The 27,992-nt window shown below is 59.0% G+C and overlaps 2 protein-coding genes across 2 annotated transcripts in view; one reads left to right on the forward strand and one right to left on the reverse strand.

Moving 5' to 3' along the window:
* The window catches only part of IQCK (IQ motif containing K), an 81,282-nt gene extending 61,535 nt beyond the window's left edge, over positions 1-19,747 (reverse strand). Inside the window, exons 1-4 of the mRNA XM_056138790.1 lie at positions 19,594-19,747; positions 16,003-16,067; positions 12,130-12,253; positions 9,576-9,673 (exon numbers count right to left, since the gene is read on the reverse strand). Coding sequence (XP_055994765.1) covers positions 9,576-9,673; positions 12,130-12,253; positions 16,003-16,067; positions 19,594-19,738 — 432 coding nt within the window. The 5' untranslated portion in view covers positions 19,739-19,747. The remainder of the gene's footprint in view (positions 1-9,575; positions 9,674-12,129; positions 12,254-16,002; positions 16,068-19,593) is intronic.
* A 16-nt stretch (positions 19,748-19,763) lies between these two features.
* Positions 19,764-27,988, forward strand: KNOP1 (lysine rich nucleolar protein 1). Its single transcript, XM_056138789.1, has 5 exons — positions 19,764-19,890; positions 21,481-22,388; positions 23,146-23,214; positions 24,819-24,902; positions 26,519-27,988. Exons 2-5 carry the CDS (start codon positions 21,483-21,485, stop codon positions 26,828-26,830), a joined length of 1,371 nt encoding a protein of 456 aa, XP_055994764.1. The 5' UTR covers positions 19,764-19,890; positions 21,481-21,482; the 3' UTR covers positions 26,831-27,988.
* The last annotated feature ends 4 nt before the right edge of the window (positions 27,989-27,992 follow it).

Genomic DNA, 27,992 nt, shown 5'->3' on the forward strand with positions numbered 1-27,992 from the left:
TCACGGTCCTCCCGTTGTTCATCGATTTGCTCGAGCGGGCCTAGTAACGTCTCCATCGTGAGACTTTGTTGTTCCTGCGTTTGGCGTATCGAATACATCACGGGTAGCTTGCCAGGCTCTGCCATGCGGGCGAGATACTCTCTGTAGCTTGCTGGGCTCTCCGAGAGGGGCGGAGGAATCGAACTCGGGTCGGCCATGTTGGCCACTTGTAAGGCAAACGCCCTACCGCTGTGCTATCGCTCCAGCCCCTAGAGACCACTACAAAGCTGTTCATGATCAGGGTTCAGTCACACAATCATCCAGCACCCATGCTGTGTCCACCACCAGTGTCCACCTCCCCCCACCAATGTTCCCTATTTCCCCACTACCATTCCCCAACCTCCCACCTCCTACCCTCAGCCTCCCTCCATGGGAGGCACTTTCCTTCTTGCTCGCTCTCCTTTTCCATTCTGCATTCTGTTTCTTGTATTGACTTCGGTTTGGGGGGGGCCACACCTCATGGTGCTGGGGGCTATTCTAGGCTCAGTGCTTGGGGGTGAATCCTGGCAGTGCTCAAGGACCTTGAGGGCTGGAGATGGAGCCCGTGCCCCGGCCGACTCAGCTATCTTCCTGGCTCTGAGTTATTATATTAAATTATATATATGTGTGACAAAAAAAATCCAAAACTGTCTCAGTTTGTGTTTTTTTTTCTTTTTGGGTCGCACCCGGCAATGCTCAGGGGTTCCTCCAGGCTGTGCACTCAGGAACGACTCCTGGCGGCGCTCAGGGGACCATATGGGATGCCAGGGATGAAACCCAGGTTGGCTGCACGCAAGGCAAACGCCCTTCCGCTGTGCTATCACCCCGGCCCCTCGTGTTCTCCCTTAAACACGTGTCCCACTTCCTTGTCTCTAGGCATCTCTGCTCACTTGTTTTCCACTCTAGGGAAGCCCATGTTCTCTCTCGAACACAGATTTCCTCTTTCTCTCCCCTCACATTTTTCCTAAGCAGGTTTCATTCAATCAAAAAACAAACAGAAAAAGGTCTCATTGGTGTGCAAACCGTGCACACTTCACTGGGAGGGGGGGGCGTGTGCATGACTGTCAGGCTCTCAGGCACCGCGTCCTTCATGCTCTCTGCCTCACGGCCCCTGTCTTTCCTGCAATGACAAGGTCTTCCCAGAACAATCAACAGAAAGGGCTTTGTCCCCTGCACCCCACCATCGAGGCTCTGGCCTGGACAGCTGACCCAGAGCGGCCGACGTGCCGTCCCTCGCCTCCCCCGCCTCCAACCCTCTCTGCAATCTGTCCTGGCCCCACTTCCTGCTCGCCCTTACACTGACCAACAGCAGAGTCTAGTGGTCAAACTCCGATGCAGGAACCAGGCGACCCCAGCCATGTCCCCGAGGGTCAGCCTAGGGCTACCCAGCCCTGTCTGTCAGGTGACCCAACCACCCACATCAGAGGACTGTCCTGGAGAGGAAAATACGCTCCTCGGCGCAAGGTGCTTGAACCACTCCATCTGGAGGAACCAGCCATGCCCATTCCTGCTGCTCAGCCGGCACCTGTGGTCTCTGCGCTCCAGGGTTCCAAAGGCCCGTCGACCTCTGAGGATTTGCTCCTCACTCAGCTCCAAGTTCCTGGGGACCCCACAGACCTGCGCAGAACTGCCATCGAGGCAAGGAGAGCCCAGCACTGCAAGGACAGTCAGTACCCGGGTGGGGGCAAGCGTCGCTGCCTGGTCTGGAGCAAAGTCAGGGGTAGCCCCAGAGCTCCAGTGGAGATGGCCCCCCAAATAGCACTGTAGCACTGTCGTCTCGTTGTTCATCGATTTGCTCAAGCGGGCACCAGTAGCGTCTCCACTGTGAGACTCGGGTTGGGCGCGTGCAAGGCAAACGCCCTCCCTGCTGTGCTATGGCTCCTCCCTATTCATTTAACAGACATTTCTGGGTTTCTACTCTTGTTACTGCTGGGGCGACAGCAGGAAAACAAAATTGAGGAAAGCAAGGGGGGGGCGGAAGTCTGGAAGTCAGCATGTGAAGGGCAGATCCCAAATCCCAGGTGGCCCCCAGGCGGCCTCGGCCTGAGATGCTGAGCTGAGAGCGATACCATCCGAATGGCCCAGCAAAGAGTGAACTGTGAGGCTGTTTAAGGCCCATTTGGATGCAAGCTCAGTGGCGGGTGACAGACCAGCAGGCTGGGTTGTGTAATTGGGGGCTGGTCAGCGTTTAGCTGAAGCGTTTATTTCCCTGACAGGAGGCAAGGAACAGGGGAATGGAGGAACTGCAGAGCTGGGAGGCTCTGGATTCCAAGAGGGGACAAATATGGAGACAACATTCACGTGCTTTTTTTTTTTAAACCGGGGGGGGGGGGGGATAAAATAAAAACCCACAGAAGAGGGCAAGGTCAGAGGGCTCCTTCCTTTCGAGGTTCAAACTCCCCTGCTCCAGGGCTGGAGCCATTATAGCACAGCGGGCAGGGCGTTTGCCTTGCACGCGGCCGACCCGGGTTCGATTCCTCCGCCCCTCTCAGTGAGCCTGGCAAGCTATCGAGAGTATCCTGCCCACACAGCAGAGCCTGGCAAGCTCCCCGTGATGTATTAGATATGCCAAACACAATAACACTCGTCACAGTGGAGACGTTACTGGGCCCGCTCGAGCAAATCGATGAACAATGGGAGGACAGTGCTACAGTGCTCTAATTAGCAGCGGCAGCTTCTCCGTGATTTCTCATTTGCCCTGGAGCCGCTCACCTGTGGATGGCAAGGATGGGGGGGGGGGAGTTGGCACCAGGATGCCTCGCTCATCCTGGTGAATTGGCTCTGGGGCTTTAAAAGCATTTTAATACTGCCTGGAGGCTGCAAACTCTCTAGCCTTCTAGACAAGGCTAAATTACCAAATAATTTATTTATGGGCAGACGTGGGCTCTTCCTGGCTCAGAGTAAACCCTTAATTATAGCTCTTTGAGCTGCCACCTGCCCTCGGAAGGGGCATAAATGGGAGGAGGAGCAGCTGAGTAAACTCGAACAGAGGAAACAGAGGCGGCACCTGCCGAGGAGAGCAGCCCCAGGCTGGAAGTGAATCTGCAGCAGCAGCCTGGCTGGCTCTCAGAGGAGCCTCGAAGGACGAAGGCTGCTCTGCTGCAAAGGGGAGACCCAGGGGCTGGAGGGGCAGTGTGGTGGGGACGGCGCTTGCATTGCAGGTGGCAGACCTGGGGTCCGATCCCTGGCACATCAACTGGGCCCCTGAGCACCGCCAGGAGAGAGCCTTGAGCACAGAGCTGGGAGTCAGCCCCGAGTACTGCCAGGGGGACCCCAAAACAAAAATCAAAGAGGAGGAAAAGGGCTGGAGAGATAGTACAGGGGGGTTCAGGCGCTTGCCTGGCACGTGGTTCGGGGCTGGTTAGATCCCTGGCACCAGCAGGAGTCCCCAAGCATGGCCAGGAGTGATCCCTGAGGGCAGACCCAGAGCATCTGGGGGAAGGGTGAGGGGAGGACCCTCAGCCCTTGGCATTAAGTCTCGGATTAACAGCAGACAGACTGACAGCAGGCAAAATGAAGACTCCCCCAAAAAGTGAAATTCTAATGCGGACGCGGCTACGGGTGTGGGAGAAGCGAGTGAAAGGCGCAATCCCACTAATGGGTCTGACTCACCTCCCGAAATAGCTGGAGACAAAGGCAGGCAGACAAGGAAGGTCAGGACGGCAGAGGGACCTGGGTGCCTCTGGCTGCCAGAAGTGTTGGAGATGGTGTTTGTTTGTTTGTTTGTTTCCAGATGTTGTCCATGGACGAAACTACCAATCAGAAACAGGTTTTCCTAATCTACATCCATGTCTCTCAAAGAAGAGTCCTCCTCGGGGCTGGAGCGACAGCACAGCAGGTAGGGCGTTCGCCTTGCATGCGGCCCACCCGGGTTCGATTCCCAGCATCCCATATGGTCCCCCCAGCACCGCCAGGAGTAATTCCTGAGTACAGAGCCAGGAGGAACCCCTGCGCATTGCTGGGTGTGACCAAAAAAAAAGAAAAAAAGAACAGCCCTCCTCACCGTTTCAGAGTCCTTTCAGGAAATAATCTTCCCCTCCCTGGATGAAGCCTCTGCGGTGAGCACCAGCCAATGAGACCTGCGGCCTGGGGCACCATTACTGGAGCTTTGGCCTATGCCCTGCATGGGAGGCTGGTGTCCACCTCTCATGGCCGGTCCCCAGATCTCTCCCCTGGCCAGGTCTCCTGACCGTGAACACAGCGCTGCAGCAGAACTGATGGGTCCACCCCAGCCAAATCAGCACACTGCTCTACGGGGTCACCTGGATCAATCAGGCGACCTGTGACTCATTACATATACCACAACAACATGAAGGAAGCCCTTCCACGCGTGTCTCAGCTAGGTGGAGCCCTCTCAGCACTTACTCCCCTAAGGGAAATCCCCTGGAGGCAGAATTGCATTTCAAGGGGCCTGGGGGTGGTTAAGCAGAGTTTTCTTAGGAGAAGCTGTCTGGGGAGCAAGACCCTGGCAAGGTCAGGGCTGCGTCTAGAGAGGGTGAATGAAGAATCCCTGGGTAGGTACAAAGGACCCCACCCCCACCCCCCCACACACTTCCCGCCTCCATCCTCAGGAAATCCTTGCGGCTGGGACCCAGGGCTGAGTCAGGCCCCTAGGGAGCCACAAAACAGGAAGTGTCATCACAGCCCTAGCCGGACAGCACCTGGCCAGGCTGTTGATGGAGAGGGCTGGCTAGCCTGTGCTCTGCTCTTCCGGTTCTCCCTGATTTCTAAGGGTCCCTGATTTCTAAGGGTCCCTGATTTCTAAGCATTGTCCTCTCTCATCCCTCATTCCATCAGCATGAGATTTCCCAGAGCAGGTGGGATCCAGAACTATCTTAATTTTCCTCTCAAGGAAAGCCGAGGGGGCTTGGAAGATGAACTCAGTGGCCCTAGGCCTGCAGTGGGCTGGGCAGAGGTGGATGGCGTGGAAACCGGCCAGCTGGGAGGTCATTTTATTTTTTTATTTTTTGCTATTTGGGTCACACCTGGTGATGCACAGGGGGTTACTTCTGGCTCTGCACTCAGGAATTACCCCTGGTGGTGCTTAGGGGACCATATGGGATGCTGGGGATCGAGCCTGGGTCGGCCGCGTGCAAGGCAAACACCCTACCCGCTGTGCTATCTCTCCAGCCCCGTGGGAGGTCATTTTAAAGCCGAGCTGGAGGCCACGAGGAGAAACTGCATTACTCTGTCCCCTTAGAGCGAGGTCGAAGACCTTTGCACTGTGCCCAAAGCAACTGTTTTAAGAATCCATCAAGCAAAAAGTTGTTTGAGAACTGGTGATGAAGGACTCTTCACTGGAGGACAGACCCAAGTCTCTTTTCATCCTTTCTAGAAAATGAGTAACCCAAGGTGTCAAAGGTGTACGAACGGCCTGTGAACTAATCAACTCTTAGTCACTAATCAATTCTTAACCACTTACCTCATTGTCCTCTTTTCCTCTCATAAACCCCTTGGCCCTGACCCTCCTGGGGGAACATCCTAGGTTGTCAACTTGACAATCTACATAGAATTGTGTACACATACAGGGAACTGTGATTCTCAAATCCTAAGCAAATGCACTTTGCCCTCTGAATGTTTAGGTTGACAACTTCCAAAACAAGGAACTTTGCCTCCAGAGACTGGTTCTCATCTGCTGTGCAAAAAAAAGAAAAAGAAAAAGAAAGCCCTATTTTTTTTCTTTTGGGGTCATTCGTGGCGATGCACAGGGGTTCCTCCTGGCCCTGCACTCAGGAATCAGTCCTGGCGGTGCTTGGGGACCGTATGGGATGCCGGGGATTGAACTGGGTTGGCCTCACCCAAGGCAAACACCCTCCCAGCTGTACTATCGCTCCGCTCCCCCCTCCCCATTTTCTTCTCAGTTTCATAATAACTTACAAGGAGGGCTGGCACTGCCACTGGCCAGCCCCTGCTCCCCCTCTCCCCTTGACAAGACACAGAAAGCAGATGGCTCCTGTCCTGATCCCTCAAGAATGTCCCTCTAGGGGTGAGTTTGAGAGACCGGCCTTCCTACAAGGATGAAGTTTGGCTCCACGAAGCCATTCACTAAGTGGTCCACTGAGCATCAGGACACGTTTCCTTGGGGCTTGGTCACCTCCTGGCATAGACGCAGGCAGAGGATTTGTTCTCTGCGGCCACACTGAGTATCCAGGGCACCAAAGAAGCCCTGTAGCACTGTCCTCCCGTTGTTCATCAACTTGCTCAAGTGGGCACCAGTAACTTCTCCATTGTGAGACTTGTTGCTACTGTTTTTAGCATATCAAATACACCACGGGGAGCTTGCCAGTTTCTGCTGTGTCGGTGGGATACTCTTGATAGCTTGCTGGGCTCTCCGAGAGGAATGGAGGAACTGAACCCAGGTCGGCCGCATGCAAAGCACTAATATAAATCAGAAAGAGTCTGTCCTCAGAAATGAAACCAGCAATATTGGGTGGGGAGGAGAGAGCAGTGTAGAAAATGAAATAGACCTTAAATACAGATCTATCTAAACCACACTGTAGCACTGTCCTCCCGTTCTTGGATTTGCTTGAGCGGGCACCAGTAACGTCTTCATTGTGAGATTTGTTGTTACTGTGTTTGGCATATCGAATACGTCATGGGGAGCTTGCCAGGCTCTGCAGTGCGGGCAGGATACTCTCAGTAGGAAGGAATAGAACCTGGGTCGGAGGCGTGCAAGGCAAATGCCCTACCTGCTGTGCCATCGCTCTAGCCCCTCTATAAACAAACATATATTAACGAATGCCTCCATGAAAGATGCCTCCGTTTCCCATTCTGCAAGGAACAGCTGAGAGACTCTGGAATCTGACAGCTGGGATCAATCACTTCCTGGACGGGGCCCACACGGATTCGAACGCAGCCTGAGACAGGAGCGGGAAGCAGAGTTCAGAAAAGCAAACAGGGGTTCGGTAGGCAGGGAGGAGAAATGCAAGGAATTTTTTTCTTTTTCTAACCCAAGGATGCCCTGCACAGAGGCCCTGAGGTGCGGGCCTGGGTTGGGGACCCCTGGGCTGGCTTGGCTGCGGGCACCTACCCGCCACCCAGGAGGGCGGGCAGAAGCAGAGCCACCTGCAGGAAGGGCGGGCAGAGCTCTGGGCTCCCAGACCGTGTGCCAGGGCACCAGGGAGCATCCCCAAGCTATTCCTTTAGGGGTGTGACTGCCGGAACCCTCAGCAATGTCTCAGTGTCTTCTGCCTGGGACACAGTCCCGTGAGGCTGGCCAACTGTGGTGACTGGCTCGGAGGGGGGAATCGGGGGGACACAGGGCGGCAGTATGAGGTAAGGTCAGTGGCCGGTGGCTCTCAGGGGGGACTGAGGGCAGCACGGCCAGGTGGATGCACTGTTCATGAACGAGGAATGCTCAGGGGCCGGGCCAGGCACTCTGACAGCGAAATAGTTCCTGCTGTCTCGTCTCCTTTCGAATTTGCTACGATGTACTAGGGCTGCAGCTTCGTCACAGTTCTGAGCCTCTTTGTGGGGCTTCCTGGCAATGCTCTGGGGGTCCCTCCGCAGAGGGACCAGGCCACCAGGCCACGTGGTTCAAATGCTGTGATACAGTTCAGGCTCCACAATGCTGAGGGCCGCCAGGGCCTGGTTGGTGCTTCAGGGGTGAGGTTGGAGGGCATGCACGCATGCAGGATACACGCCTCCAGGCTTCTAAGCCACTTCCCTGGCCCCCTCTGCTCCTTACACACAAGCCGACCGTGATAACAGAAGCAAATGCATAGGCAGTGACCGGACAGGTGTCAAAGGTGCTGATGCAGAGCAAGCCCCCAACAGCCGGGCAGCCCCTCAAAGCGGTCCATTGGGTGTTTCCTAGTCCTGGAGCTCAAAAGCTGACTCCTAGCAATGCTCTCGATCAAGCTCTTTCCTTGGATGTTTTTTTTTTCCTTTCTGGGTCATACCCGGTGATGCGCAGGGGTTACTCCTGGCTCATGCACTCAGGAATCACTCCTGGCGGTGCTGGCTCATGCACTCAGGAATCACTCCTGGCGGTGCTGGGGGACCATATGGGATGCTGGGAATTGAACGCAGGTCGGCCCCTTGCAAGGCAAATGCCCTACCTGTGTACTATCGTTCCAGCCCCAAACCCTTTCCTTAAACTTGTTTGCTTGGTTTTTGGTTTCTGGGTCTCACCTGGTGACGCTCAGGACTTCCTCCTGGCTCTGCACTCAGAATCACTCCTGGTGCTACGGCGGCCCCTAAGGGATGCCAGGGATCAAACCTGGGCCAGCTGCGTGCGAGGTGAGTGCCTGACTGGCTGTGCTATGGCTCCAGCCCCTTGGTCAGACTCTGAATTCCCTTCACAGCCTGGACTTGTTTCCGAAACGTGAGGGAGAGGCCTCTCCAAGATGCGCAGAGCAGACCCCTCAAGCTGGGGCGCTTTAGACCATAGGTTTCACAACGCTCTGTCCAGAGCCTCCCTGCCCCACATGGAAACACCCTTCACAGACCCCTGGTCCTTATCACCTGCACCCGCCTCCTTGTCAGACACGCCCCCTCCACTCCCCGAAGCCCCAGGTCCCTACCCCTTAGTCCTCCTTAGCTCCGGGTTGACAGACCCTTATTTGATTTTGTTCTTGTTAGTTTTGCGGGTGGTGGGGGTGAGGGTCACGCCTGGCAGTCCTCGGGGGCTCCTCCTGGCTCTTTCCATGGGGATCACCCTTGGCAGTGCTTAGAAGACCACAGTGCCAGGGCCCTCCCCTCACGCAAAGTATGTACTTAGTCCTCAAGTTCTCCGGCCCCTATTGAGACCTTTGGTTTTGCCCACAGATTATTTATTTATTTATTTGTTGGGTCACACCCAGCAATGCACAGGGGTTACTCTTGGCTCTGCACTCAGGAATTACTCCTGGCAGTGCTGCGGGGACTGTATGGGATGCTGGGGATTGAACCCGAGTCACCCGCGTGCAAGACAAATGCCCTCCCCGCTGTACTATGGCTCCAGCCCCAGTGCCCACAGATTTATAAATCTCTATGTAGATTTTTCCACATGCATGTGAAAAAATCATTTTTTCCCCTCTCTCTGACTGAAACTATCTGATGTTGCCTTGACTGCTTGATCAGACAGAACTGGGGTGTGTGTGTGTGTGTGTGTGTGTGTGTGTGTGTGTGTGTGTGTGTGTGTGTGTGTGTGTGTGTGTGTGTGTATGCGCGCGCGCGCGCATGCGTGTATGGTGGGGAGGTGGGAAGTGGAGGGAAGTCTCACCACCCCACCACACACATCGCTAATGGGGAATGGATTTAGCATAGAAGCATATGCCAACACTGCCAGGAGGGAGGTAAGCAAGGCGAAAAATCCTCTCCGGAGCACCAGCGGCCAGAGAGATGTCAGACAGGGCAGGGCACGGGGGAGTGGAGGCACAAGCAGAGGTCAGGGTCCCGGGGAAACACAGTCAAAGGTCGTGGCAGCACGTGGCTAAGCCAGGCTCTTCCCTTCCAAAGGGATCTGGCTAAGAACAATCACCTGATCGCACCTGGTAAGGATGGAGCCGCCCTGGTGGAAACCCAGCCACGAATCACACACCCAGGGCCCGCGAGCGCGCCTGCGCATCACTGACCTCGAAGCACTTCTCCTTCTCTGCCTGGTGGAGCAGACTCTCCATCCCGGGCAGCAGCGTCGGGAAGACGAACTTTTCCAAGTACTCCTTGGGGGAACCTAAAACAAGCGGGAACACCCACTGACATGCTGGGGAGGGCCCATGGGGGCCGGGGGGAGACATGGTCCTTGAAATATACAACCCAAACGTTTTATTTTTGTACTGTTATTGCTGCTGTTGTTACCATGATCATTTTGGCTTTGGGGGTCACACCCAGCGATGCTCAGGGGCTACTCCTGGCTCAGCACTCAGGAATCACTCCTGATGGTGCTCGGGGGACCCTAGGGGACGCCGGGGATGGAACCTGGGTTTAGTACAAGGCAAATGCCCTGCCCACTGCACTACCACTCCAGCCCCGACCTGAAATGTTTCAGCAGGGGAGCAAAACCTGACACCCTAAGACACGTGTCCAGTTGTCTCCTGGCAGAATGATCATCTCGCGGGAAGGACTCCAGGAGTCGGGCCATTTGTAAGAGACATGGGAGCTGGGGGAAGGGGGCAGGGAGCTTAAACTGAGTCCAGGGAGGCAGGCACGGGCATTGGATCCCACACTGGCACCGAGGAGTACAGCCAGGATGCCCCCGCGAGCCTCACCCAGGACACAGGCGGTATCTGGGTCATTCTGGACCTCCTCTGAGGGTTTCCCTCTTGTCATGTCTACCAGCTTGATCTTTCCCTGTACCAGAGGCACTGAGAGGGGGCAGGGGAGCATCCCCCCAACAGGACCCCCCCAACTGCATTCTGTGCAGCCCTGCCAAGTGGAGCTGTATCACTAAAGCAACAGGAAATATCCTTTGAGGCTTGGTGGGGTTGGCAACACCCCTGCTCAGAGGTCAGGGTCCGAGTGACTTTCTGAACCCGCTGGGGACAGGGCCCCCTCCCATTCAGCAGGCAGGAAGGTGTGACAGGGTCTGTCCCCCAGAAGGGATTTTATAGACGAACAGGGACGTGCAGGAAGGAGGTTAGCTAAGGAAGAGATTACTGGGGGGCAGGGGTAGTGGTGGAAGGGGCTTGGCCACAGCCTCCAGTGCTCGGAGGCTCCTCCCAGCTCTGTCCTTGAAAGGAGTTCTTGGTGGTGCTGGGGGACCATGTTCTGCTGGGATCAGACCCAGGTCCCCGGCATGCCAAGCCTGCACGCACACACGCATGCACACACGCTCACCTCTGAGAGTCTCAGCTAAGCTGCCCTCCCGCTGGATACCGTGGGTGGCTTCAGGTTAACTGCTTAAGATGACCAGAGTTGGGGCCAGAGCGATAGCACAGTGGGGAGGGCATTTGCCTTGCACGCGGCCGACCCGGGTTCGATCTTCAGCATCCCATAGGGCCCCCCAAGCACCACCAGGAGTCATTCCTGAGTGCAGAGCCAGGAGTATCCCCTGGGCATCGCTGGGTGTGACCCAAAATGGAAAAAAGAAAAAAAGATCACCAGAGATGGGACTTGGCCCAGGGGAGGGCATGTGCCTGGCATGCATGAGTTCCTGTGTTCAATCCCAGGATAAAAAAAAATCAAAAAAACAACAAGCCCACCTCTGGGAAAGGCTGGCACCACTGTGGGGTTAAGTGGCAGGTCAGGGGGTCAGTCCCTGTGAGCATCTCCATTCGGGGCTTGATTTTCTCTGCGGGAGGCAGGAGGGTGGGGGGAGGGGCAGGGCACAGAGGCCTGGAGGATGAGCAGGGAAGGGCAGAGGGGGCTGAGCTCAGAGAGCAGGGCTGTGAGGCTGGGTACAGTATCCGAGACCGTAGGACCGAGGCTGAGGAAACAGCCAGGAGGGGAGACCCCTGTCTCAGGGAGGAGGACTCGGAGGGAGGACTCCGGAAGCCTCGATGGTGACTCCCACCCAACTTGCGCGCAGTGCTGATTCCTTCCATCGGTGGCCTTCCTCCCTTTCAAGGAGACTCCAAGGATGCTTGCTGTTAGGATCTTTACTCGGACATTTCAGCTGCACTGAAAACTCCAGATTCAGGGCCGGAAGATGACCCCAGGGCCACTGTGCGTGCGTTGCCTACAGGAGACCCAGGCTCGATTCCCAGCACCTGTTGCTCCCCAGAGCACCACCAGGAGTGATTACTGGGAGCAACCCTCTGAGCACCGAGCCAGGAGTAGCCCCTGAGCACTGTTAGGTGCAACCAACGCCCCCCCCCCCAGCAGTGAATGTAAAATTTAAAATTCATACAATAAATTTTATTGATCAAATAGAATTTTAAAGTTTAAGAACACTCTTTCTTACATGACCTCGATTGCTTGGGGCCGCATCAGGAGTGCTCAGGAGTTACTCCTGGCTCTGTGCTCAGGGAATCACTCCTGGAGGGGCTCAGGGGATCCTATGGGATGCTGGGAATCGAACCCGGGTCAGCCACGTGCAAGGCAAACGCCCTCCCCGCTGTGCTATCGCTCCAGCCCCCCTTTCTGCTGTCTTACGCTCTGCCTGACCCTGCTGACCCTCCCCGCGCCCCCGGGTCTGGCAGGGTTCGAAGCCCCACATGCGAAAGGCTGGAATCTCATGTCCTGACTTACATGTCTGGGGATCGACTTCCTCGGGCTTCACCTGCGAACAGGGCTGGTGCGGGATGCCGGGCACGCGAGGAAGGGAATGGAGGTGCTGTGCATTGAAGCCGTAGAAACCATGCTCCAGCGAGGCCTGGGGAGGGAGGGATCGAGGCCCCAGAGTTCTTTAGACCATTGTCTTTTCTCGCGTGGCCTGATGCAAGAAAGGCTAAAAGTGGACCTCAGACTTTGGGTTCCAGGGGCAGACTGAGCATACAGCTGTGCCTCTCCTCCTTCTGGGGACCTTTCATATGACACTCAGGAATGAATCCCTAAGGGCGGGGGCAGAGCAATAGCCCAGAGGGTAGGGGCATACGTCATGCACAGGGTCAGGTCTGCCTGGGACCAATCCCCGGCATCCCATAGGGTCCCCCGAGCACCGCCAGGAGTGATTCCTGAGTGCAGAGCCAGGAGGAACTTCGCTATTACTGTTACAACAGCCCTGAACATCACTGGGCGTGACCCCAAAAGACAAAAAAATCAATCCCTAATGGGGGGAATGAAGTGCACCAGTGGAGGAAAGTCCACAGGAGGTCTCCACAGCCAGAGGTCCCACCAGAATTGCACAGGGCGTGTGGGCCAGAGAGGGAGCTCAATGGGCAGTGTATGCCCATACACGGGAGGCCCAGGCTCTGACTTCCGACGCTGCAGTCCTCTGAGTGCTCCTAGGAGCAGCCCTGGGGGCAACCCCTGAGCACAGAGCCAGGAGTGGAATCCAGGCAACACCGGGGTGGCCCCATACCAAAACAACCAACACAATTCCAAAGGGCAGTGATGCTCAGCGGTTCAGCAGTTACTTAGAGGTTGTGGATGACAAAGGGAACCAGAAACAGGACTTGGAAGGCTCAGGGAGATCCGGCCAGAGCACTCTTGTGGGCTGCCCCATCCCTGTTCTCTCCCGTCTCCTGAAATACACACACTACCTCCACCCCTATTATTATTATTATTTCTCTTTGGGTCACACCCAGCGATGCAAAGGGGTTCCTCCTGGCTCATACACTCAGGAATTACTTCTGGTGGTGCTTGGGGGCCGGCTGCGTGCAAGGCAAAAGCCCTACCGCTGTGCTATCGCTCCAGTCCGCTGAGCGATAGCACAGCGGTAGGGCATTTGCCTTGCACGCAGCCAACATGGCCGACCCTAGTTCGATTCCTCTGCCCCTCTCGGAGAGCCCGGCAAGCTACCGAGAGGATCTCGCCCGCACGGCAGAGCCTGGCAAGCCACCCGTGATGTATTCGATATGCCAAACACAGTAACAACAAAGTCTCTAATGGAGACATTACTGGCCCAGCCCGCTCGATGAACAATGGGAGGACAGTGACAGTGACAGGTGCTTGGGGGACCCTATGGGATGCTGGGAATTGAACCCGGGTCGGCCGTGTGCAAGGCAAATGCCCTAACTGCTGTGCTATCACTCCAGCCATCACTATTTTTTTTAAATCAAGCATTCCTTCCCTTCCCAATAACTCTGCGCATGCACAAAACAACCCCTCAGAAGGATCAGGAGCAGCAGGCTGGGGCCAAAAGGGGACAAACAAAAACAAACGTTCACTGCTGATCTGAAGCTTCCCTGACTGCTCGCCCCAAAACACTCGCCTGCCCAGAAGCTCCAGCGAGGCTGTTGGAGGAGAGGAGAGGGGAGAGGAGGCAAGGGGGAGGAGAAAGAGGGGAGGGAGTGGAGAGGAGGGGGAAAAGGGCCGGCAAAAGGAGAAAAGCAGGCAGGCAGCCCTGTGGACAAATCCACTCAGGCCTCCATTTAAACCTGGAATAAACCACTGAAGCTCTAGACAGGCATCAAGGAAATCAGCGGCATAGAAGCTGATTTTTTTGGGGGGTCACATCTGGTTATGCGCAGGGGTTACTCCTGGCGGTGTCAAGGGGCCATATGGGATGCTGGAAATCGAACCCAGGTCGGCCGTGTGTAAGGCAAACACCCTACCCGCAGTACTATCGCTCCAGCCCCTAGAAGCTGATTTGAAGCATCAAAGAGGGGCTTGCAGTGACTCTGGGAAGGAGACTGGAGTTAGAAGTTGCAGAGGTGCTGTTAGGAGAGATGAAGTAATGAAATTTGCTTATAAGTGGATAGACATGGAGAATATCATGCTAAGTGAAATGAGTCAGAAAGAGAGGGATAGATATAAAAGGACTGCACCCATTTGTGGATAGACATGGAGATAGATATAAATATAGATATAAAAGGACTGCACCCATTTGTGGATAGACATGGAGAATATCATGCTAAGTGAAATGAGTCAGAAAGAGAGGGATAGATATAAAAGGACTGCACCCATTTGTGGAATATAAAGGTAAAGGTAAAGGCCCTCCCGTTGATCATCGATTTGCTCGAGCGGGCCCAGTAACGTCTCCATTGGAGACTTTGTTGTTACTGTGTCTGGCATATCGAATACTCTCGGTAGCTTGCCGGGCTCTCCGAGAGGGGCGGAGGAATCGAACTCGGGTCGGCCATGTTGGCCGCTTGTAAGGCGAACGCCCTACCCGCTGTGCTATCGCTCCAGCCCTATTGATTAGGTAGTTAAATATACAAATCTAGAGTTCTGGCCAAAGTTTTGGTGTGGATATAGATAAGTGGGGGAAACAGATTACTGGTGATGTTTAAAGTCCTAAGATTACATAGCATCATCAATGAAGTATTATTTATACAGAGAAGGGTGACGATCCAAGGGCTTAGTTCTATATCCGATCAAAGGATAAAGCAACAGCATCACTGTGTCACTGTCTTCCCGTTGTTCATCGATTTGCTCGAGTGGGCCCAGTAAAGTCTCCATTGTGAGACTTGTTGTTACTGTGTTTGGCATATCGAATACGACATGGGGTAGCTTGCCAGGCTTTGCCACGCAGGCTAGATACTCTCGATAGCTTGCTGGGCTCTCTGAGAGGGGCGGAGGAATCGATCCCGGCTCGGCCAGGTGGGCTGGCTGCGTGCACGTGGCTGACCCGGGTTCGATTCCCAGCATCCCATATGGTCTCCTGAGCACCGCCAGGAGTAATTCCTGAGTGCAGAGCCAGGAGTGACCCCTACCTGTGCATCTCCGGGTGTGACCCAAAAAGCAAACAAAACAACAGTATCAGTAAATAAATGAAAAGAAAAAAAAAAAGAAGTTGCAGAGGTTTGAGAAAGCCTAGCCGCCACTAAACAAGAACCGGCTACTATGAAAAAGGCACAGGTTCAAGGAGCGAGGAGACTCAGGCTGTGACTGAACAACAAGGGCAGCTGCAGCTGAAGTCACACAGCATCTAGAGACTTCAATCCTGCCCAGTGGCCTCACCCCTTCAGCTGCACTCAGGGGTCACACCCAGAGGTGCTCAGGGGACCCTATGAGATACCAGGGATTGAACCCCATTGGCTGCATGCAAGGCAAGCACTCTGCCCACTGTGCTATCGCTCTGGCCTTGTCTGAGCGCCTGAAATCGTGTCTGTTAAGCCCCATTAAGCAAGTCCCCGTTTGCACGCAAGGAAACTTCCCAAGGAGCCTCTTCCGAGCCATCCTGAGCACGCTCTGGCACTGAGCCCTGGCATCCACGAGATTCCTACTCTCTATCCATGACTATTTCCGTTGGGGACCCTGGCCCGGGCCGTTCTCCTTCGGGATCTTAGCTGAACCCTGCTGATCTGATTAACAGCTGAGGTCCCTGTTAATCAGTCGAGGAGGACGTGTTCCTTTGAACAGATGTCAAAACCAAGGTTCCCAAGGGGTGATGCAAGGCCCTGGAAGTCACCCCGAGGTGGTGTGGCCGGGATCAACCCCTTCCCTTCGCCTCCGCCCTTCTTCCTGACACCACCTTGTTGTTCCTGCCCACAGAGGCTGAGGCTGGGTGGTACTCACAGTGCTCACGACCTCCTGCTTCGCCTTGCATCCTTCTGGAAAGGAAGGCTTCTCGGCCTCGATCTCTGCAGGAGCAGGGTGGAGAGAGACCCCTTCAGTGACACTTCCTTTCCCAGCAGAAAGCATTCTTAGCTTTGATTTGGGGTGCTCACCAGGGCAGCACCCTGGTGGTGGTAACAAAGGTGGCTGACCAGTGTTATTTTTTTTCCTTTTTTTTGCGGGGGTGACACCCGGCGATGCACAGGGGTTACTCCTGGTTCATGCACTCAGTAATTACTCCTGGAAGTGCTTGGGGAACCCTATAGGATGCTGGGGTTCGAACCCGAGTCGGCTGCATACAAGGCAAACTCCCTACCGGCTGTGCTATCACTCCAGCCCCCAGTGTTTTGTTTTTCTTAAGCTCTCTACAGCCACAGACCGACACTGGTTGAAGATGCAGCTTCCCTCCATGCCTTTTCCTGACGAGGGTCTGGCTCACCTTGTCCCCCCCCCCCCCCACAGCCCCTGCCTCCCCACCATCCTACTGGTTGTTCCCCTCCTCTTGTGCTGTGACACCCCCATCTATGTGACCCCCAGGGAATATCCCGGAGATCCACAGCGGCTCCATCTGGCCCCTGGGAAGAGGAAACAGGCGTCCCGGGATGGCTCCGTGGCAGGGCGCGTGCCCAGCAAGCATCAGGCTACAAGTGGGAACTCCGCCCCTCCCCCCAGGCCCGCAGCAGTACTGCCCTCTAGGACATTCCCTCCCTTTCCCCTCTCCATTGAGGTGTGCAGAGCACCACGATGACAGCAGGTGAGCCCCAGATACCACAACAAAAAGGGAAGTGGAATGAATCCGTTTAAAACTAAATGAATGAAAAAGTCATTTCAGGTTAACGAACCACTTTATTGGAAAAAATATAAAAACAAACAGGTTCTGGGAGACGGTCTACAACATGCACGTGTGGGAGCTGGGTGCTGGTGGCAGAGCTCACCCAGTGAAGTCTGCCCCACCTACCACCACTGCCTCACTGCAATCAGAGAATTCCTTCAGTGCCCCAAAGGGCTCTGCCTGTGGCGCAAACACCTTGGGTGTCCAGTAGCGTGGTGTCACTTGGTGGCCTGCACTGACCCAACAGTCTGGCTTAGAAACAATGACCGTGGCCCCAGGTGCTGCAGGGGCATTGCTTGAGAGACACTGCCTCTCCCAAACAAACAAATGCCTATAATCTTAATCTACTTTAAATCTCCCAAACTGGGTCAAATCACCCCAATACAGGCACTCTTTTTGGTCCTTTCTCCTTCATAAGTCCTCGGCTTTATTTGGGGGTGGGAGTGTCGCAGAGATTCTCAGCCAGCCAGACCAGCAGACGGATGCTAGGGTAAAAGGCTCCTGGGCTGCCCTCGGGGGATACCCAGAAGGCACTTGTTGGTCTCAGGGCGATACATATTGGTGCCTGGGGATCTGGGTATACAGCCAGTGTTCATGGGACCACGTGGTTTCGGGTGAGCTGAGGCCGCTAAGGCACTTGTTGGTCTCAGGGCCTGGGGACTTCCGGGCGTGCAGCCAGTGTTCAGGGGACCACATGGTCCTGGGTGAGGTCTCAGTAAAGCACGTGCCCTTAAGACCTGAATTTTCTCCGCTTCTCATTTTATTCTAAATGTATAAAAGCAAATGATCCTCTTGCTGTGTGCAGTACACAATGCGGGGGAGGACTGTCCTCAAATTCCCCAAGAACACTTGCTGAGTGAACGAACTTGGTTCTTTCTCTGGTCATTTGTTCCTATTTCCGAGAGCCACGATGTGCCAGGGACCACTGCAGGTGTTACATCCTGGTCCTCATTCAACACCGCCTCGTGAATGATCCGTCGGGGCACTGCACTTCCCTTAGTTCCAGGTTTCCAGTTTCTCCTTGCTACAAACAATGTTGCGCTGAGCAGTCCTACTCAGACCCCAGGGAGGAACGGGTGTTTTTAAAGCTCCTTTGTACTCTTTATTGTGACAAAATAGACCATAAAATTTACCACTTAACCATGTTTGGTGGCACTCAGTATCTTCCAGGTGGACAGTTTAATTTCTCAAACACCAACTGTGTACATGGTGTGCGATGAACCTAAAACATCAGGAATCAGAACGAGAAGAGGCATCGGGGCTGAGATTTGGAGTTCCTGGTTCCCAGGAAGTCCTGAATCACCGCTGCGGGTCAAGAATCCTGTGACCCGGAAGGCCCGGGAGGCAGCCTTTCCCTGGAGAGCAGGCGGCAATTCCCAGGTGTGGTGAGGACTCCAAGGCAGCAGTCGCCGGGAGGCAGCGGTGAGAAGTGGGGAGATGAAAAAAAGCCAGATCGCAAGAACCCCTTCTGGGGGCAGCTCAATGACCCTCAGTGGAAGGGTCAACAGGACAGTGCAGGGGGGACAGAATTAAAAAAACGAAACAAAACAGGAGCTGGAGTGGGAGTACGCAGGGAGGGCATCTGCCTTGCACACCAGCATCCCTTTGGTCTGCCAAGCGCCGCCAGGAGGGGTTCCCGAGTGCAGCGCCAGGGGCAACCCCTGTGCATCGCTGGGTGTGAGCTCCCAAAGCAAAACAAGGCAACAAAAACAATTCAAAAACACAGCAACAACACAACTTGAATTCCAGGGCCTCGAGATGGTGGGGCTGGGGGTGGGATACCCGAATTGCATCCCTTTACCCCAAGAGGTGCTAAAGCGCTTTTGGGAGCGCTTTCGGTGGGTGGGCGGGTTGGGGACGGTCAATTTTTTTTGGGGGGGTGCGAGCTGCACCCCGCAAAGCCCTCACCTCGGGGCTGGCTGAGAGCCTCCAAGGCGCCCCCCCGCCCCCCCCGCGGGGTGATGAGCATCACCCTGCTTTTATTTATTTTTGCTGTTTTGGATCACCCCACCTGGAGATGCACAGGGGTTCCTCCTAGCTCTGCACTTGGGAATCCTTCCTGGCGGGACGCAGGGGATTCCAGGGGTCGAACCCGGGCCGGCCAAGCCAAGTGCTCTCTCTGCCGTACTATTGCCCCGACAACAGCTTCTCCTCTTAAAAAGGCAAAACTGATTTGGGGCTGGGCTCTAGGCCATACCCAGCTACTCTTGGCTCCAGGGACGGGAGGGAATCGGGGCTGGCTGGACGCAGGGCAACAAAGTGTCTCGACTCTTGTTACTGTTCCTGTTCTCCGGCTCCTGGATACTGTGTCTTCGTGTGGAGGCGAGTTTGGCTTCCAAAGCACGATCCTTCGCCCCTGCCCGGGCCCGGGCGCTCTGCCCTTCCTCTCTCCGCCCGAGCCCTCGGGTGCCTCCACCCTCGGGGCTGGCCCCTCCTGCCGCTGGGCGCCCCGGCTCGCGCTCGGGCGGGGGAAGCCCAGGGAGGGTCTCCCTGGCGCCTCGGTTCAGAACGGAGCATGGCTGGGCTTTGGCACCGGCTGAAACTTCCCATTCTTTCTTTTCACTGGGGGCCGGGGCACACCGGGCGACGCTCGGTGGCGCCTCGGGGTGCCGGGGCTCGGACCGGGCCCCCCGCCGCAGGGCGCACGTCCGGCCCGCCCGCGTCAGCCGCCTGGCGCACAGAGGCCCCGCGCGCCCCCGCCCGCCGCCGCCGCCGCCTACCCGCGCCGATCCGCTCCCACAGCCCCGGCTCGGCGGGCTGCTGCGGGCTCCCGGGCGACGCGGACGGCACCGGCGTGCGGCCGGCGACCACCGACTCGGCCGAGCCCGCCGGCTCCTCGGGCGCCGCCGCCGCCGCCGCCGCCATGGCCGCGGGCTCAGCCGCCGCGACGGCGCTGGCGCCCTGGCCGCGACCCGGAAGGAGCCGGGCCTCGCGGGGGCGGGCCTGCGACCTACGGTTCGCTTCCGGGTCGCGGCGGAGCGCGCTCTCACGTGCGGCCGGAGAAGTGGCGCCCGCGGGTGAGCCGGTCGCGCGGCGCGGGGTGGGGGCGCGGGGTGGGGGCGCGGGAGGAGCCGGACGCCCCGCCCGCAGGAAGTCCCCCCGCCTTGGAGCGGGGCCCCGGCGCGGGGAGGGCCGGCGACCCCGAGCCCGCGGGCGGGGTGCGAATCCCGGGCGGACGCCGGGCCGGGACCAGCCCCTCCCCCACCCCGGGCGAGCGGGGCCCCCACTCCTCACCGCCAGGATCCCCGGCACGCGCCCCCGTTTCCCACCCTCCCCGCCTCCGTGGCAGACTTGGTGCCCCCTACTCCCTCTCTACTTTTGCTCGTTGTGACACCGAGAGGTTGTCGTGTTTGGCCCTTCGTCCGCCTTCTGCACACGTCTCCCATCCCCAGCAGTCCCTCCGACCATCACCGACTTGGTGATCCCTTCCTGGTCCAGCTGCCTTCCCCCCTCGGCTCATGAGGCAGCCTTCCAGCTATGGGGCAGTCTAACTGCCTCACCCTCTACGGTCCTTGGCGTCAGCCTCATGTTATGTTGGTTTAAGCTCCACAAATGACCTGCACGCTTCTTGATGCTGCCTCGGGTGGTGGTGGTGTGGCCTTTCATGGCGATGCTGGGGATCCGTCCAGTCCATTCTGGAGGCGCTGGGGGGCCTTCAGGCCTGCATCATCCAGGATGCTGAGGGCATTGTGCAGTGCAGGAGATTGAACTGGGGTGGGCCACCCAACGAGGCAGCCCTCCGGCCCTGGGGGCAGTTACCCCGTTCATTCCTGACTCTCTGGCATTCACTGGCACTGGGAAGATCCAGCCCCTGCCCTGTGCCAGGTCCAGAGCCAGCCTCTGGGGGTTCCAGAGAGATGGGCCAGGAGTGGATGCTGGGTAGGTGCTCTCTGCCCTGCCCCCCCAGCCTGTCCCCCTAGGACTCTTTGCAGTCATGTGGTGTACCCCTCCCCCCAACTTCAGATCTGATGCCCAGGAGAGCCGCAGCTGAAGAGACTCCTGGCCTGGCCTCTGGATGTCCAGTGCTCCCATGCTGGGGTCATCCCTGTGCCCTGAGCGGCAGGAACCGGAAATGGGCTGTGTCCAGGGAGGTGCCACTGACGTGCTGAGATGGAGCCTGAGTCAGCTGCCTGCATGGCGGGTGCTTGAGCCCCGCTTAGCTCTTGTTCCCCTCCCCACTTAGGGGAAACTGAGGCCCAGCATCTGGCTGGTCGGCTCCTCACACAGAGGGAATGGGTCTCCAGCCCAGAGCAGGTCGCTGCAGCTGCTTTCGGGTGGGAATGGGGGCGTCAGGCTGCCGTGGGCTGGCCAACCCCGTCCACCAGGGAAGGGGACAGTGCTGAGGGCGTGACTGTGAGGGTGTCATGGGCATCTGCAGGCTCTGGGTGTTCTTGGTCCTCCCAGCAGCCCCTGGGGGCAGAAAGGGTCATTTCCCCCAGCTGAGAGGGGCTCTTGGACGTTACCCTGGGGTGTCACCCTCTGGAGTGTCTTCCTCCCCCCATGTCCTTTTCCCAGGGGCACTGCGGGGAGCAGCTGGCTGGGGGCACCCCCCAACCTCCACCGCAGCTCCCAGGCCGGTAAACTGACGCCACTTCTTGTCTTTCCAGTGATGATCACCAAGACCCACAAGGGTGATCTGGGCCTGGGGCTCCCAGAGAAGAAGAAAAAGAAGAAGAAGAAGAAAGTGGTGCGGGACCCCGAGACTCAGTACTCGGTGCTGGACAGTGGCAATTACTTCTCGGGGTTCTCCACCTCCCGGGCTGCGTCCCCCACCAAGTGTGGGGCCCGGGGGCGGGGCCCGGAGTCACCGCTGATGAAGAAGAAGAAGAAGAAGAAGAAAGGCCCCTACAGCCCGCTCTGCGACGAGTCCCTTGTCCCTGAGTTCCGGGGCCGCCGCTCCAAGCCCTCGAGCCCCAGGAGGTCCGAGCTGGCTGGCGGGGGTGGTGGGGAGAAGAAGAAGAGGCGGAAGTCGCTGTGGCCGCTGACCTTGTCCCCTGACGCCCGGACCAAGGGTCTGGACCCCCGGCCAAGCGAGAAGGCCAGCAGCAAGAAGCTGAAGAAGGCCCGCAAGAAATCCCCGGAGCCCGGGCTCTCTGCAGGCCACGCCGCCTGGTTCTGCGAGGCGGGGGACGCCATGGACACCCTGGGGGGTGCGGCCGGGGACGAGCCGGCCGCCTGGGGGCAGAAGCGCAAGCAGGGGAGCCCCAGGAGCGGCGCCAAGCTCAAGCGGAAGAAGAAGACCTGCTGCCCAGAGGTGGAGCTCGCCCCCGGCCTGGCCCGGCGCTCCCGGGCCCTGGACAGCAGCCCGCGCAAGTCCGGCAAGAAGAAGCCGGCTAAGGGCTTGGACGCCGCCGAGTGCCTCCCCATCGGCGACGGCCCCAAGGTCCCCACGAAGAAGAAGCCGAAGAAGTGCAAGGAGAAGGCGGGGCTGGCCGACCTGGAGGAGCTGGCCGCGAAGCGCAAGAAGAAGAAGAAAAGGAGGGAGTGCCCCGCGGCGGAAGAGACCCCGCAGGAGGTGGGTGCCGCCGCGGCAGGGACTGCTGCGCCTCGCGACGAGCCGGGCTAGAGTTGGGGGCCGGTGCTCCCTGTGACCCTGTGGCCCGACTCCCTGAAAGGGGCAGAGCTCTCCAGCCTCTGCCTCCAGGGGCTCGTGCGGGAGCCCCTCGTGCTTGAGGCTCGTCCCACTTCTTGCGTCTGCACAGAAGAGTCTGGCATGGGGCTGGAGCGATAGCACAGTGGGTAGCTGTGCTGACCTGGGTTCGATTCCCAGCATCCCGTAGGGTCCCTCGGGCACCGCCAGGAGTAATTCCTGAGTGCATAAGCCAGGAGGAACCCCTGTGCATTGCCGGGTGGGACCCAACAGGGAAAAAAAAAGCCTGGCATGTCCAGATGGGGTTTCATAGGAACCCCTCTGTCGGCTCTCTCTCTTGATGTTGAAGGTGGGTGGTGGGCGGGGGTGTTTCCTAATCCCACTGGGTGCAGAGCTCTAAGGAGCTGCGGTGGGGAATGGAGCAGGAGTGGTGGCACAGGCATCTGGGATGAGGTTCTCCAGATGATGGGGAGATGGGGGGGATGTGCCTGGACCCCGTCCCGGCTGCCCTCGCCCCCTCCCCCTCCCGGTCTGGGGAGGCCCAGGGGCCGTCAGGTAGCTGTTGGGCAGGAGAGGGGGTGCGTGCCTGAGCCACCCCCTCTTCCCAGCTGGACCCAGTTTCGGGAGGCAGTGGTGGCCGGGGGCTCCCTCGGGTCTGTGACGCCCTTGTCCTCTCGCGCAGGCCCCCGACACGGACCTGGAGGTGGTGCTGGAGAAGAAGGGCAACATGGACGAGTTGCACATTGACCAGGTCAGCCTGCCGCCTCATGTCGGGAGCGGGTCCCCCAGCACCGCTCTGCCCACCCGCGCGCCCTTTGTTGGGTGGGATTGGGGCCTGTCGGATGCTGGCGGGAGGGCAGGCCGTGCCCTGATGGCGTCCCCCGGGTTGGGCAGGAAGTTGTGGGCCCGCGGGGGTAGAGAGCAGGGACAGGGTGTGGTGGCGGCAGCGTGCCAGAAAGGGGCGTGGGGGGGCGCCAGTGGATCCCCCGGGGGTCCCAGATCTGCCGCCCTTGGGGTCCAGGAGCGACTCCCCAGGCCTGGGTATCATAGTGGGACCGAGAGGCTTTGGGGACGTCACAGCACAGACCCAGACGGGGCCCCAGCCCGTGTCACCCCAACAGCCGCCGCTTGGCTTCCTGGCTGCGTGCCACGTGAACCCTGCGGGTCATCGGGAAGCGTCTGTCCCCCGGGACGACACACTTCTGTCAATCCGAGGGACGCTTTTTCCCATGCTTGCTCTGCCATGAGTCTGGAACTTCACTGTGGTTGTTTTTGATTATTTTGTTTGAGGGGGCGGGGCTGGAGCGAAATATAGCGGGTTGGGCGATTGCCTGGCTCACCGCCGACCCGGGTTCAATCCCCGGCGTCCCATAGGGCCCCCCAGCACCGCCAGGAATGATTCCTGAGTGCAGAGCCAGGAGTCGTCCCTGAGCGTCGCCGGGTGTGGCCCCCAAACAAAACCAGCCAGTCAACAGGAGGAAGCGATGCCTGGAGCGGCGGGCCGGGGCATCCGCATCTCTGCGTTCAGGACCACGAGGCCACTCTCGGCGGCCTGCTGCTTCTCCAGGAGCCGCATTTCTTCTTGTTTGGGGGCCACACCCCCGGCAGTGCTCACGGCTACTCCTGGCTCTGTGCTCAGAGACCACCCCTCGCAGGGCTGGGGGACCCCGTGTGGTGCTGGGGACAGACCCCAGGGCAGCCTCCCGTGCGTCCCGCCGGCCGGGGCTGCCACTTCGCTCCCCCGCCACCCCGCGTGCGGTGTTTCCCGTGCCTGTCCCACTTTATGCTGCTGGCTGTGCCCACGTGGGGCTTCTCCCGAGCCGGCGCTGGGCTTTGCGTCTGTGACGCCCCCTCCCCAGGGCCCGCTCCGTTGGCAGCTGAGGGCTGTCCTGGCGCTTTCTCTCGTGTGCCTGTTGGCGCCCATGGCGTCCTGGGCCAGGCGGGCACCGGCATTCTTAGTTGCGCGACCTGGGTGCTAGGCGTCCCTTGTCCTGTGAAACCCCAGTGTTGCCTGTAGCCCCCGGTGGGGCTCCAAGACCGAGGTGCAGAAAGCTCCAGTGTGCGCCCTGCTGTGGGTGCATCGGGGGACTCCAAGCCAGCCTCTGCGCGCCCAGAACATGTGGCTGGCAGCAGGTGGCACTCTGGCTGGCTGCCACTCAGAGTGGCTCGGCCCCGGGGCCCTCGTGCTTTAGCCAGGCTTCCCTGGCGAATCACCCGTGTGTCTGGGGGCGACTCCCGCCGGGAGGTGAGCCTGGGGGCGCTGCCAGGCAGCTTGTGTGGCCCTGTGAAGCTGCTCGCTCTCCCTGTGTGTGTGCCCGGCCCTCACCACCCCCTGCCCCCTCTGTCCCCTCCCAGGTGAGGCGGAAGGCCTTGCAGGAAGAGATCGACCGGGAGTCAGGCAAGACTGAAACATCCAACTCCAGCCAGTGCCAGTGGACGGTGAGTTTCCTAGCCTGGTCTCTGGAGGGGACGCAGAGGGACAGGCGACCCCGGCCAGCCCCTGGGTCTGCGGCTGGGACCCATGTGGGGTGTCGGGGACATGTCGCTCCTGGCAGGGCCATGCAGTGCCCTGGCCGCATGGGAACTTGCCTGAGCTCAGGTGTCCCCTGACCAGGGAGGTGGGGACAGGGGGCAGAGGGGAGGAGGGGATCCTGTCCATGGGGTCTTCACGGGGTGGAGGGGGAGGCAGCGCCAGGCACAGGCCTCCCGTGTGAACCCCGCCGTCGGCGTCGGGACCCAAGATCCTTCCTGGCCCTGCTCCCGCGCCTCGAGCCTGTTCACACCTGTGAAAGGGACTTGGCCCCTGCCTGGGTCATGGTGGGCTCTGCCACTTCTCACCCAGTCCCTTGGTGCCCCGAGTGAGGGGCGGGCCTAGGGTGGGATTGGGGGAGTTGGCACAGGGGTGCGGTTCTGCTCGGGAGGTGCACGCAGGGCCACTTGACTGTGGGGTGCCGGGGGGCCCTCCGGTGTGGTTGGCAGTGTTGTCCTCAGACCCTGGGTGCTGGAGGCAGCTTCTTGGTTCTAGAAAGATCTGGCTGTGGCTCTGCGAGGTGGGGGTCAGCATAGCCTCGCTGGTTCTCCTCCCCAAGCTGAGGCGGTAGGGCTGAGGCAGAGCCATAGGCCAGCAGGGAGGGCGCTGGCTCTGCAGGGGGCTCACCTGGCCTCCATCCCAGCACCCCATAGGTGTCACCCCGAGCCCGCCAGGAGTGCTCCCTGAGCATGGCCAGGTATGCTCCCAAAGCCACACCGGAAGAAAGCGTGGGTCTGCCGTTCAGTGGGCCCGGGAGGGCACCGTCGGTGTGGGTGAGGGTAGTGGCCGCGAGGGAGATGGTGCGGCCGGCGGGAGCTTGCCTTGAGCGCGGTGAGGCTCGGGTGAGGTGATCTGACCTGGCGCCGGGGCCTGTCTCTCCCCGGGTCCCGGGAGCGAGGGGTCAGTCCTTGGGCCCTGCTCTCCCTAGCGGGCTCTGGGCCTCCCTGCTCCCTTCGTGACTGCCGCACTTCCTCCCTCTGGCCGGCTCCCTTCTCAGAGACCTGGGGCAGACTGCTGGCGCTGAGGGGGAGGGGAGGGGAGGACGCTAAGGTAGGGGAAGGGGTTGAGGCGAGGCGAGGGCGCTGGCGTGGGGTGAGGTGTTGGGGTGAGGTGAGGCTGGGTTGAGTCTCTTGAGGTGGGGTGAGGGGAACGCCGACGAGGAGGGATGGTGGGGGTGGGGTGCTGAGGGGAGGGGGGCTGTGTGCGGGTGAGGTGGGTGCCGAGGCAGGAGGGGTGGGGAGGTAGGGGTTCTGGGGTGAGGCGAGAGTGCCGAGGCCACTGGGGTGGCGTGGGGGTGAGGTGACGGGCAGGGCCGCACCGCCATAGGCGAGCCATGCACAGGGGGGCCTGCGGTTGGCCTGTCGCCGTCCCATCAGGCTTGGCCCCCCCCCCCATGGGACAGCAGCGCCTTCCTTGTGAGGCTCTTCCTGGGGCGCGGGAGTCCCCTGCAGGCGTCTCCTGCCCTGGCGCCCGCCCAGGGAGAGGGTCCGAGGACCAGGGTGACCCTCTCGCCCTCCTCACGCAGGAGACCCGTTTCGGCCAGTGGGACACCTCGGAGTTCGACACCGATGAGAAGAGGCTGAAGTTCTTCAAGCTGATGGGCGGCCTCAAGAACCTGTCGCCGTCCTACAGCCGCTCCCGTGACGTGATGAGCAGGACCAACATGGCCCTGGACCAGCGGGCGGCCGACATGCTGCAGCGGCACCTGCAGCGCGACTACGACCGCGCCCTGGACTACCGCTGCCGGCGCGGCGTCGGCCTTGGCTTCCGCTCCCAGGCCGACCGGGTCTTCTACATCGACAAGAACGGCTCCAGGTCGCTCAAGTTCGAAGATTAAACGGCTGTTGTCCGCCTTCCCCACAGAATCGCACTTGTGAGTCGGGCCGGCGTGAGCCGGAGTCTCGGCCTGGCCCGGGCCCCAGACCCTGGAGAGGACGAGGGACAGCGGGGTGTGGCGGACACGTGGTGGGGAAGTGGCTGTTGAGAGCTGGGAGGCGGGCACAGGTGGGCCCCTCCCGGCCCCAGCCCCGGCCCAGAGCCGGGTGGCACAGCTCCTGCTCGGGGGCTCCCGGTGTGCCTGGCGGGGCCTCGTGGAAAAAACTACCCTGGCATCCTATTTACTTCCTCCTCCTCATCGCAAACCAGGTGCTATGATGCTCCCCATCTTACAGATGAGGAAACTGAGGTGCAAGGGTGAAGGAGATCGATTTGCCAGAGCCAGCCCCCCCACCAATCCATTCACGCCAGCACCTGGGTCACTGCTCATTTGTCCCCACCAGGGAGTTTTGTTCAGAAGAGCTCTGGGGACTCCGGGGTCCCGCAGAGGGAAAAGGTGCTTTCCCTTCCCTGGTTGCTGTTGGGGCCTCGCCCCCACGGTGCTTTTGCTCTTCCTGGCTCTGTGCACAGGAGCAAGCCCTGGCTAGGCTCGGGGGGGCCGTATTTGGTGCTGTGGGATCGAACCAGGCTCGGCCGCATGCCCCGAGCCCTCTACTACCTCTGGCCCAGGAATGGGAGTTCCGTAGTAGGCGGAAGAGGCCAGCGGGAAGCGGGCCGAGGAACGGGCAGGGAGAACATCCGTCTTCCTCGCCCGTTTCAGCCGCTGCAGGCAGAGGCGCCTGGCTCGCATCCCCAAAGATGGGCCCGAACTTCCTCTGCTGGGTGGGGGCGGGGGGCCAAGCCAGCCTCCCCCTTTGTTCTTGGGGCTGAGCTCGGAGCCCAGGATCTTGGGGGTTCTTCTGGGGACCTAGTGGCGAATGGCAGGAACCAATGTGTCCACGTCTGATCTCTCCAGGTACCAGGAGTGTCCCCCAGCCCCCCACTCCGTCTCACATCCCCAAGGGAGCCGGGCACCTTCACACAATGTGGCCCAAACACTCCCTGTAGCCCTCCCAGCCTTTAGACCTACTGAAATAGCCTCGTTTTTTTTTTAAGTGTCACAAGAAAGAATTATAATGGAAATAATGGGTGAAATAAAGGCCACCTTGGGCATATTTGAGTCA

Source organism: Sorex fumeus, unplaced genomic scaffold, assembly GCF_029834395.1.
Source record: "Sorex fumeus unplaced genomic scaffold, SorFum_2.1 ptg000130l, whole genome shotgun sequence".
NCBI classification, from domain to species: Eukaryota; Metazoa; Chordata; class Mammalia; order Eulipotyphla; family Soricidae; genus Sorex; species Sorex fumeus.

Excerpts from the sequence above, each read along its gene's own strand:
- KNOP1 (XM_056138789.1), top strand. The coding sequence starts at position 21,483 with ATGATCACCAAGACCCACAAGGGTGATCTGGGCCTGGGGCTCCCAGAG. Across the intron at positions 23,215-24,818 it reads ACGAGTTGCACATTGACCAG|GTGAGGCGGAAGGCCTTGCA; the intron begins GTCAGCCTGCCG and ends GTCCCCTCCCAG. Across the intron at positions 24,903-26,518 it reads CCAGCCAGTGCCAGTGGACG|GAGACCCGTTTCGGCCAGTG; the intron begins GTGAGTTTCCTA and ends CTCCTCACGCAG.